Raw genomic sequence first — 12,757 nt, 5'->3', positions numbered from 1 at the left:
TGACACTGGTTGGCCTGCCACTCTGAGCTGGTATGTCTAATTTGCCAAAACATCCTGTTGTTTGTTGTGTAAAAGAATGTGATCCATAAACTTACTAACTAAATGAGTATATCAAGAACATATAAGTCCATTTTGAAGAAGAAATTAATTATGTAGAAACATTAGAAAAGATTTACCTTTTTGGTGTATGATACAAGAGCATTTCCTTTTCAGAATAATTTTTATCCTAAAGACAGGTTCTCCGATTGACCCAAAGTTTTTTTTTTTTCTTAAAACAATAGTTAATGAAAAATTAAGGTCTAAAATTTCCTACAAAAATGTAAAACCATAGGGAAAAATTTATATGTATACACGTTGATCATAATGAGACCCAGACTTTAAATTAACAATTAAGAAAAAGACAGGGTTTGAAACATGCTTAAAGACCTTCTCTTTCTAAACATTATCTTACCTTTCTTTTCCTATGAATGTCTAATTGAAAGTATTCTATCAGCCTAACTCTTCGACTCAGGTAGTTATATGTATTGTCTACAACAATGCTTATTTTAAGCAAGACCTTTTTAAAAAAATGATTTTCAACTAAAGTAGAAAACAAGTGTCCAACAGGAATATTTAGACTAAAATACTGAACCAATTTTGAGATGAAAAGATGCCTAACTCAAGCCACCATTACCCTTCTTTTAACTTCAGGTATAAAGTTAGAGAATGAAGAGAGCTGCAAGCTACCTTGATGAATGATATGCAGCAAATGGAAACTGAAACACATAACATAGGAAAGTACTGAAATGATATTTTAAAAAATTACAGTTATGGAAGGAAGGATCTGATGAACCAACTAATAATACTGCAATATTTTTGAAATGAAAGCAGGGTAGTAAATTTTGTACTATAACAATTCTCTACATGAGATCTAACAATTATCTTCAACTCATAACTGTTCATTTTTAAAAAGATGAAAGCATAGTTAGTGATGGGCAAGACAATGAATTAACAGATGTGGGACAACATCTTGGTTACTGACTTCATACCTGACTTAAACTTGGAACTATAAGCATTTTCCCTTAAATATTTTGAGGTATATTTCTGTGACATTTCTGAACTGCATTTTTTTTTTAACTTTATTATGTACTGAATCCTTCTGGAAAAAGAAAACAATTATATAAATTTAAATTAATTAAAATACATTAAAATTGTATTTTAAAAAGTGGTCATATATGCTTAGTTTCCATTTAGTTCCTTCTGATTGAAAAAGTAATTTTAAAAGAGAATACACTTGCATTCTCAAAATATATACTGTTTAATATCTAGAAGAATTAAATGAGTAATTGAAAACAAAAGTTGGTAGTGTCAGGCTGCCCATTACTAACATGCCTTGGGACTTGTTAGTTTAAGTGTGAAGCAGTACACATTTCACGGTGAGAGCAGCGAATACTCAGCCTGTTAGTGAGCAACATACAGACCCTACAAAGCTAATCAGAACAAAGCAAGAGAGACGAGGACACCTCTCAGCATGAATGAAATTCACTTTTCAACTCTAAGGAACTTATAGAAACAACAAATTGAAAGTCAACCCTTTAGGTTAGTCTAGTCTACCATGCACTAAAATAAAACAAAATAAAACAAAACAAAATAACACAAAGGAAAAAAAAACAAAACTGCAAGTATTTTGCATTCTTTTATGGTATTTTGTGTTTTACCTTTTGAGGAATGATATCATCGGGTGTCTCAGGCTGTTTACTTGGGATCTCAGACTGAAAACAGGGTATTAAGTATAGACACATCAGAAAAAAATAACAAAGAACAACACAAAAATAAAATATTCTTGAGGACTGTATGGAATATGGAAGATACACTCACACAAAATTAATATGACATCCTAAGCTGCTTGAAATAATCACTTAGCATCTTGTGATTATTTTCTCACTTATCCAAAGTAGTTTTAAAGTAAAAGAAACTACACTAAAATTCCCAAGGCTACTGAACAGGACAAACTTAAAAATCACAGAGACAAAACTTCACCACAGGCTGCCAGTGTCATGGATGATTTACAGGCAACTCTTTATATGGCTTCAAAGGAAAAAACAGAAAACCAGATAATAGAACCTAGTGCTAGCTATCACCTTCCACCTACCTTTTACTGTGTTTATCCCTAGATCTGTTTTGTAACAGAAGCAACTGGTTTAAACTATTATTTGCAATATCCCATACCACAGAAATCACTAAGTGCTTGTTAGTGAAAAAACACCTTCCCCTAAAAGCCCAAGGACCTATTTCCTTTGCTACCTTCACAGCTATAACCTCAGAAAGGCTGAAAACAGAAGGGAGCCTGGGATCATCAGCCTCCAAACCAAAAGTTTTTGTAAAAATTACTTTCTAAAGAATTAGGTAGTTACTCTATATTTTATTCTCAATAAAATCTTGACTAACAAGAAGGCAGTATCTGTTGAGCTGGAGTGTGTGACTTGTGCGTGTAAACACACAGACAGCTACAGACAGACAGTAACACATCCAAGAATCATTCCAATTTATCTTCCTTTTCACAGTTTGTACCTGGAGATGACTTCTAGTACCTTTCCCTAGAGTAAATATGAGCAAGCAAAATGCTTTTACAGATGTTTGCTTCCCTTGGCAAAACAAACATTGAACTACTGGGCATACTTTCAAATACTTAATATGGTTTTAATAAACCTCTCTCCTTAAAAGCAAACTTTTAAAAGCATACCTTATGTTGAAGGATAATCTTGAAAATATACATCTATGTTCTCAATCTTGGTAAAGATTTGGGTTACATGAGTATTACTACACATTTGTTAAAACTCACTGAACAGTACACTTAGGATTTATATATTTCAATATATGTAAAATTTATGTCAATAAAAAAGAATTATGAACAAATGTTGAACTCTATTGATATGCATGGGGAAGTATTTAGGGGTGAAAGGTACTGACTCTGCAACTCATTTTGAAATTAATAAAAAAACAAGGTGGATCACTGGATAGATATGTGATAAACCAATATAGCAAAATGACCAATTACTATTGTCAAACCCAATTCTGATGTCCACTATATATCCCCAACCAGAATGTGGGCAGGGTCTGACATGTACACAATTGTATTTTCCCTGCAGCATAGGGCACAGTGCTAGTTTAATACATATTTGCTCACTGAACCACTTACTGACTGAGGATCTTATTTTACTAAAAGGTACAACATTCATTAGCGAAGATATATGTTATACTAATAATTTTAGTATTATCATAGCGCTCTTTAAACTTTTATAACTGAATTATTATTATAATTATGTTTATATAGAAACCTAAATTTTTCAAAGTCAGAATTTGTAGAAAATAATTTTATACTCCCTTTACTTCCAATTTTTCTATATTGCTGGCAATGGAATTTCTTGAATGAGTTGCTTAGTTCCTATGAGTCCTGTGATAAATATTATATAAAAATACATGTGAAGGCACCCACATGAGACTCCCTTAATTAGAAAAGGAACTTCAGGTAAGTCATTTACCCTTCTGCCCCAAGCAGTCCAACCCAACATTAACAGGAAACGGTGAGGTCTTTGCCCCAATGATATTTGCAAAGAATAGTCAATTTGTTTGAGATTATTATTCTGTGATTATTATTCTGTGAAAATAAGGGGATTACAGAATTAAAACCTGGTTTTAGTACTTAAATATAACTTCTTAAATGGCAAGATATGGAATTTTAGTCTCATTCCTTAGGATTCAGAGTAATTAGACAACTGCTTAAAAACAACCATATTTTGTATTTTCATCATATCCCAGGCTCACATCTTAATATTATAACTAATACTACCACTTAAAATACAGAATTACAGTGCAATTCAGTATAGCTATTTTAGTTTTGAAAATGGTCCCCTAAGGAAAGTCCCTGTGCAAAGGGGATAAATTATTTTTTTGTGAGATAAGAGAATTTTCCACATGTACATAACTTTTCTCAGGACAAAAAAAATATTGTTGTTCTCATTAAAACAATTTTAGTTGATAAACTTTCAAGGCTTTTAAGTCAGTGGCAAATGAAACACTCACATATGTTCTACATTCTATAAATAAACACCTAATTTAAAAATAAAATTCAAAACTTATAATAAAGGGTAAGCTATTTTTTAATACAGTATGTAGCATTATCCAGGTTTAAGAAATAAAACTTTAATAATTAAAGAAATAATCACTTGATTCTAACACATCAAAGATTTTAAAACAAGAAATAACTTTTAAATCACTGTATTTCTTAGTTCAATTAAGAGGCCTAAAGATTTAAATGTTACTTAAAACAATAATTGTTCTTCATAAATAAGGCAAAGATCAAATCATTTGTCCTTACTCCTGGCAAAGCCTGTTTTACCTATCAAGAGGCCTTAAAAGCAATTTTCAGTTTGTACCTGTTATACCTGAAATACCTGTAACGTCACAAAAAGTACTGCCTATATATTTTATAAACATGGGTGCAAGGAGGGCAACATGTTTATGGGAGCTGAAAGGGAAGATGTGACTGATCTCTAACTCTGGGAGGCAATATTTAATACAGCTCAGACCACAGGAGGATTTATGGTGAAATTAATGAAGCATATACCTCAACAGCCGTCACTTCCCATGGGCTCCTTTCAAAGTCCTGGAAGTGGGGCCCTAGTAATTTTGTATTCACAATTTTGTACTCTTTTTCTTATAGTGCCTCCTCAAGTTATATAAACTTCACACCCCATAAAATTTGACTCTGGCCCTTTTTAGTGGAAAAATAATTAGGAAAATTCTATAATCATGCTGAATGGGAAGCAATGGATAAACTCTAACTTAGGAAGAAAGAGTGCTGGTAAGTCCATTCACTCAACATTTATTAAGTTCTTTAGCATTAGAGAGACAAAACCTAGTATTGGGTTGGCCAAAAAGCTCGTGTGGGTTTTTCCATAAGACATTATGGAAAAACCCACACGAGCTTTTTGGCCAACCCAATATGTGGTTCTGTCTGGAAGAAATTCACTGTCCACTGACAACTTCTCAAAACCACCAAAGATTGGAATCCTTTTTCAAGAGTGAGGAACTTCTGAGGAACTGTCAATCTATAGTCATTATATCTTGCTCCAGTACTTAGCATGACCTAGAAGGTGTTCCTTAATTTTCTAGGCTTCTATTTATCATCTGTGAAATTGGGATAATAATATAATTATACTTCAGAGGGCTGTCATGAGACATACAGGAAACTGCAAGTGACTGCTCTGCAGACTATCAAGCTCACTGTGCTTCGTTAAATATCTGCTCTCCTTTTTTGATTTCACAACAGAAGTTAGTGGGATAGCAGCTGCTCTACTTTTTGGAATTTTCTTTGCTATTGATATTGCCAGACTGCATATTCCATAAGAAAAAAAGTGGACATTTAATGGGGTTTCAAATTTACAAAAGATTTTGAACGAGCAACACCAAAATCATTATTCATTCAGAAAACTTCATCATAGCAGATTAACCTTGACTTGTGCATGAACTTAAGCAGCAGCATGAATTCTACAATCTGTAATCATCTCCCCTTCCCACCTGCTTTTTCCTTTTTTGTAAACGTATCTCTAACATTTCTTGACTGCCTTGTATTTCCCAATATGTAACCCATCTGGTTTAAATAAAAAAAAAAAAAAAAGTTCCGTATGGTTCATACTTATTTCTGAGACTGTCTGTTTAGATTTCACAGACTGGTGAACTCCTTGGCTTAGGTAAAATGCTAATGATATTAAGGTTGTAAGTGTGGACTCTGAATAGGTTATTTTGTTTTTATCTGATACAGAACTTCAAATATACTTTTGTAAAACAAATGACACTGTTATAAAGAAGGAAAGGTGTAGACACAATAAAAAAAAAAATACTATGGTTATGTAACTCAAAAAGTATATGCCTCAGTTATATAGAGATAGTGAATGGTCACATATTTAGGAGAGCACATCTTCTATTTTCCTATCCCTGAATGGATTCAATTTGAATGAGCGTTGACTCAGTAAGAAATATTTTATCAAATTGCTACAGGCTTAAACTCTTATTCAATTATTTATTTGGGGAAAATGGATGAAGAATAGAGATTATATTGCTAGTCTGATCTGACAAATGTAGGTGCTATTAAAAGGCTACAAAAATATGGGTGGATTTTTTTTTCTACATAGTGTGCTAGTATTAGAACTTACAGTGCTTTAAATTAAAATTTATCAAGTATGGCATTCTTTTTTTATTTTTATTATTTTTTAAAAGTCTTTATTGAATTTGTTCTTCTGTTTTGTGTTTTTTTAAAAATTTACTTTATTATTTATTTATTTATTTTTGGTTGCATTGGGTCTTTGTTGCTGCACACGGGCTTTCTCTAGTTGTGGCGAGCGGGGGCTACTCTTCGTTGTGGTGCATGGGCTTCTCATTGCGGTGGCTTCCCTTGCTGAGGAGCACGGGCTCTAGGCACACAGGCTTCAGTAGTTGTGGCTCCCGAGCTCTAGGGCCCAGGCTCAGTAGTTGTGGCACACGGGCTTAGCTGCTCTGCGGCATGTGGGATCTTTCCGGACCAAGGATCGAACACATGTTCCCTGCATTGGCAGGCAGATTCTTAACCACTGTGCCATCAGGGAAGTCCCGATATGTTTTGGGTTTTTGGCCACAAGGCATGTGTGATCTTAGCTCTTTGATCAGGGAGCCAGCCCACGCCCCCTGCATTGGAAAGCGAAGTCTTAACCAGGGAAGTCCCCCAAGTACGGCATTCTTGACAGAACGGAAAAGTTTTGAGAAAAGTAAACTTTAGGGAGCTATCTTAAAAAAAAAAAAACTTAAATAACTATATATTAGCAGGCCTATGGCCTATATTCTAAGTAGCATCAGGACAAATGTATAGTCAATTAGCACAAGATAAATGGAGCCAGGGTTTTGGTTGGGAAAAAAAGAGACACTGGAACAATGCAAGTTGTCTCATGTTATATGATCTGAACTACTTACTAGAAGACACATGTGTCAAGTCTTCTTTATAAATCTTAGTTTCTTCAATTGTTGAGAGAATCATATTAAAGTCAAGTATGTGAAAGTACTTAAACCATGAAGGGTTTCTCTTCCAAATCTGCAGTGACTTTATTGGGGAAGACTGTATTTTCCCGAACGCAAAAACATGATTCCTAGACCATGATTATTTTAGACAAAATTTTTATGGTCAGTGCAAAAATCTGAATGAAGGCTTTAGGAAGGGTAACCTGTCTGAATAAAAAGGAACTTGAGGGGCAAATGTTGTTCGTTTTATACCCGTGGAGCCAGTGATGAAGCTTCTCAATATAAATGGGAAGATCTATACACTCAGGCTACCATTATTCTTTAACTGCGCTCTGTATTTCTTCAAAGAATATTGCTTAGTGGCAATGTTTATTTTATTAACACTCACTTATATAGTGCTTATTCTGTGCCAGACACTATTCTAAGTACTTCATTAATTTTAATTAATTTAATCCTCCCAATAGCTTCTAAGATGGAACTGTTATTTTCTCCATTTTAGGCATAAAGAAAGCAGAAGCTGAAGAGGTTAACGTGGCCGGTACAAGGTCACCAGCTAGTGAAGGGGCAGAGGCAGGTTTCAAACCTGGCAGCTGGCTCCAGGGTCTCAGTTCCAAACCACTTCACTGTGAAGGCTCCCTGCTGCACCTTTTCATTCCACCGCCAGCACCCTGGCATTATCAACTTATTATAGTTCATCAAATCTTCTAAATTAGGTGTTTTTCGTAATTGACCAAATAAGGAAAAACGCTTACAAAAAAGAAGAAAGACATAGAAGCATCACTACAAACGCTGAATTCTGCGCACTCACCGCCACATTTGTCTCTTGTTCCGTTTCCGGCACGTAAGGGTAATGGGTGTAAAACATATCATTCCGCACCATTTTCTTCCTCATTCTGCAGGGCCCTTCCGTCATCTCCAACATCCATTTGTCGAGATGGGAACCGATAGGGGGCCCCCAGAGCCCCCGCTCCCGCAGCAGCTCGTACTCGATTTGGCACCACTCCTCCGTCACGTACTTCAGGGCATTTTGCTGACGCTAACAAGAGGGAGTCCAGGTTGGTTTTCAAGCAAAAGCACGAGCAGCAATGAACAGTCTACAAGTACCTTGAAACCAAGTTATTCTTTGGAAACAAAAACCAATCCAGGTAATTTCAGGCAATATTATAAAAGTAAAGTTACATTTATTTATGGTTAAAGTAAGCTGCCGATCTTGTGAGAAGGTGGGGTTTTAGTGATGGCCCGATTATTTTAGCACCAAGTATATAATACATGGAAGATCCCTATAGGGTAGCATGTGCAGTACACCTGACCAGAGTGCTGAAGCAACTTGTAGCTCAGGGACAGGGACGATGGTAATATTACTTATGAAAATACATGGAAATGGTCTGTCCAGTGTGAGTTAATAAAGACAGTAATTTAAGGATGAAACCCCTTCCCCACCCCCAATTGTAAAACAGTTACTAGAACATGAATAAAAGAAAATCTAGAAAGCCACATCAAGAAATATTGCCAACACACTAGATTCCTGGTAATCACCGTAACATTTCCAATAATTTTAGGTAAAGAATATACACATGCATCTCTGATAGGGAACTTAACATTCATATAAAAATTAAAGGAAAACCATTGTTACTTGGCCCTGGTATAGATCCAAACCACCTTACTTAAATGGAAATTTATGACTTGGAATAACTTCTTTCTATTTGTCAAATGTCAAAATGTGTAACATTTCAACAGTAGATGCTTAAAACTAAGCACCTAATGATTAGATGCTTATCTAATAATTCATAGAATATAAGTATACAATTTAAGAATACAGATCCCTTTATACTGTACAACTAACACTAATGATTACTGAAGGAGTAATCTTGATATTATAATGATACCATCATAGTACTTATGTGTTCCTGGCAGGAGGAAATCCCCTGTAACAACTAAGTATCTAGTATCATGCCCATAAAATATTAGCAGCTTATCATTCAGAAATCTTTAATAAGATATAACTCAGCTGCCATGGAAATAAAATATTTCGAATAAGTTGTTGAGTAACTATGAATTCATCAAGAGGATTTCACTGAAAATATTTCTTACTGACAAAATCACCAAGCACTTGTAATAAAAAATAATTTTATCTTTTAATTTTTTAAAATTTTAAGAGACTTCTCAGAGATTTTGATGCACATTTTCATGGTCTCCTTGTTTATGAAAGAAAGGGATTTTTCCAATATTTTAATTTTTATTAAGAACAGACACATGCAATATGTTGGTAGTGAATATCATTAGGATTCAGCTGTGCTGATCTCCAGTCTGTCACTTTTTAATGCAGTTTGCCTGTACGAAGTTCCAGTCTTTCTATGTTAAAACCAATGGCCAAAGTAGCTGCTAGCAGGGATAATCAAAAACATTATCTGGGCTTCCCTGTGGCGCAGTGGTTGAGAGTCCGCCTGCCGATGCAGGGGACACGGGTTCGTGCCCCGGTCCGGGAAGATCCCACATGCTGCGGAGCGGCTACGCCCGTGAGCCATGGCCGTTGAGCCTGCGCGTCCAGAGCCTGTGCTCCGCAACGGGAGAGGCCACAACATGAGAGGCACGCGTACCGCAAAAAAAACAAAACAAAACATTATCTCATGATAAATTCAGTTCAGCAACTTATTCTTAAAAGCAGGAGGAAGATATCAAGGGAAACAATCTTTTCTCACTCAAAGAATGCAAAACAAACCATTATTATGATTATGATTCTTACCTCCTGATATTCCTTATATTGTGTGTCTACTAAGTCACGAACAACCGCGATGTGTGTAAACATCCACTGAGAAATCTCCTAACAATGAGTGGAAAAAGTCTTAATATTTCATGATTTCCTGGAAAAAAATGTTAACTAGCCTTGAAATAATGCCCCCCAAGTTAGTTAAAATTCTATTAAAGGCATAACAACAACACCCAAAAAACCCCACAGAAAACTCTGAAAGATTAATTATATAATGAATCTGATAGAGGCTTATGTGATGGACACAGATCCATATACCCCCCATCCCCCAGTGCCCCTTTCAAGGAAGGGCTCACTGCCATAACTTCTGGAAGCGCTGTCAGTATTTCAGGGATCACCTCAGCTGCAGAGAGCTGTGGGCACCCCACAATCACTGGCTGATTTGGAGGCAAGCAGGCTCAGCCATTTCAGCTCAGTAAAGGTCAACTCTGACAGGTCATTTTGGTACCAAAGCTCCACCTGGGTCACAGCTGGGTCTGTCGCCAGACCTGCATTGTAGCCTGACATTTCCCTGTGACCAATCCTGCTTCCTTCTTCTCCCATCCACAAATATCAAGGGCACCCCTAATAAACATCCTGCACACTAAACCCCCTCTCAGAGTGTGCTTCCTGGGGAACCCAACCTGACACATGGAATGACTCATACACATGGTTTCTCCCAGGCCCTTTTCACAGCTGCCACTAATATTCTGCGATGGCAAAGACAGTATGATGAGGAAGAAATTAATGCTGGAGGTAGATGAGTTAAAAAAAAAAAAAATCAATCTCAGGCATGTACAACAAAATTGTAAAAAATAAAAAGCTATTTTGTCTGCTGTTGCTTTAAAATTTATATAACTATTAATAAAATTGAAGGTTTGGAAGAGCTGAGAAAAAATTATCCATAGTCTATCATATATCAATATCTGAATCTCATCTTATGTCCAGTTATGCAATGGATGTAAATACACAACACTCATAGTGCAATTTTATCATAATAAAATGGGAGAAGGCTCCACAACCTGAGTTATTTCTCTCTTCTGTCTAAAGCAAAAATGCAGAAAAGTTCCATTTCAAATCATATGCTTGCATGTATTAAGTGTATTATATAAAACACTACAACTAAACCTTGAATTACAAATTTCTAATCATATCATTAATAAAACTAAACAATGTACCTGGGTGGAAAGACTGTGTTTATGAAGCCCACTTTCCTTTCGATTCCTTCTCGATCCCGTTAACTTGGAAAGACCAAAGCCACTGCTGACACGGGACAATTTGGATTGTGTGGTGGGCACTAAAGCTTCTCCTCGACTTATGCATTTCTTTTCATGGGCTACAAAATTAAAATTAGAGTATTTTACAGTTTCTCCATGTATTTATTAGCCTCACTTTTAATACTTTTGCATAATGGTTACAAACCACAATTCTGTAGTTATCAAAAGCAGCTTATGTTACAGATGCAGACACTCTCAGATATTATATCTACTTATCTTGTATAAGGATAGCTGCTTGACAATTATTGTACTAGTTGAACTCACATTTGCTTGAAACCTCATAGCTCTGCAGTAATATGCATATTTATTTTAACTGTAATCAGTTTCTATGTTAATAACAATTCACAGTTCCCTACCTAAAATCTTTGGTGTTGTGTATACTTTGGAATTTAGAATTTTAAGAAAGTGATACACTGGCTTCCCTGGTGGCGCAGTGGTTGAGAGTCCGCCTGCCGATGCAGGGGACACGGGTTTGTGCCCTGGTCCGGGAAGATCCCACATGCTGCGGAGTGGCTGGGCCCGTGAGCCATGGCCACTGAGCCTGCACGTCCGGAGCCTGTGCTCCGCAACGGGAGAGGCCACAATGGTGAGAGGCCCGCATACCACAAAAAAAAAAAAAAAAGAAGGTGATACAGTACATATACTGTATATTATATGTACTGTATCACCCTAGACCACCAGAAGGTCTAAGGTAATAAACAATAATTAATAATATAATAATATTTCTGCAGCAAAATGTATTAATATTAATGCCTAGTAGGATAAACAAAGATAGGTTAGGTTTTGCTACCAAGTGAGTTTTGGCATCAAATTAATAATAACACCTTGGGTTTTCAGGGCTTTTTGAATTTCAGAATTATAGATAAGGGATGTAGACTCATAACCAAGATGGTGACCATACTAAAGTTGTGAGCAATGTATTATTTACCAAGCTCATAGATGCCTGATGTATAACACATTTAAAAAAAAAATTTTTTTTTTTAAATTAAAAGAGGGCTTCCCTGGTGGCGCAGTGGTTGAGAGTCCACCTGCCGATGTGGGGGACATGGGTTCGTGCCCCGGTCTGGGAAGATCCCACATACCGAGGAGTGGCTGGGCCCATGAGCCATGGCTGCTGAGCATGCGCATCCAGAGCCTGTGCTCCGCAACGGGAGAGGCCACAACAGTGAGAAGCCCACGTACCGCAAAAAAAAAACAAACAAACAAAAACAAAATAAAATTAAAAGAAAAATCTAAGAAGAAAAGCCTAATCTCAGCATAATCATTCTAGATAGGGCTATACTGTATTGATTTTCATTTCTACTGTCATCATAATATCTTTTGGGGAAAGTTTAATTTCATATCCAAAGTGCACCCATATATGATAGTTGTATGTAAGTCCCTTTGTCACATGATATCTGTAAACTGTCTTACCTAGATGATTCTGCCAACATTTCAAACCGGCTTCTTCAATGAGCGGCTTTGCTATAGCTATGTCCACATGGCCTCTTTCATTCACTGGTAGAGTGACTTTGAAAAGCTCCTCCAAGGTCTGTTTCTTACTATGAATCAATTCAGTCCAAACTCTGTTGACAGCTTTTATGAGAAGCTGACGCCCTAGGAAATAAAAAACAGCAACTGATCAAAAAGAATATAAAGGTAGTTAGTATTTTTTTTCTTTTTTATCAAAGAATTTCAACTTAGATGTATAGTACTTAATTGTCCA

At 36.0% G+C, this 12,757-nt stretch overlaps 1 protein-coding gene across 1 annotated transcript in view; it reads right to left on the bottom strand.

Annotated features, from left to right (window-relative positions):
- Positions 1 to 12,757, bottom strand: part of WDFY3 (WD repeat and FYVE domain containing 3) — a 174,108-nt gene that overhangs the window by 49,409 nt on the left and 111,942 nt on the right. Inside the window, exons 38-42 of the mRNA XM_065878335.1 lie at positions 12,466 to 12,648; positions 10,954 to 11,111; positions 9,773 to 9,850; positions 7,838 to 8,065; positions 1,698 to 1,751 (exon numbers count right to left, since the gene is read on the bottom strand). Coding sequence (XP_065734407.1) covers positions 1,698 to 1,751; positions 7,838 to 8,065; positions 9,773 to 9,850; positions 10,954 to 11,111; positions 12,466 to 12,648 — 701 coding nt within the window. The remainder of the gene's footprint in view (positions 1 to 1,697; positions 1,752 to 7,837; positions 8,066 to 9,772; positions 9,851 to 10,953; positions 11,112 to 12,465; positions 12,649 to 12,757) is intronic.

Source organism: Phocoena phocoena, chromosome 5 (genome assembly GCF_963924675.1).
Source record: "Phocoena phocoena chromosome 5, mPhoPho1.1, whole genome shotgun sequence".
NCBI lineage: Eukaryota > Metazoa > Chordata > Mammalia > Artiodactyla > Phocoenidae > Phocoena > Phocoena phocoena.
This window is presented reverse-complemented; position numbering and strand designations above follow the sequence as displayed.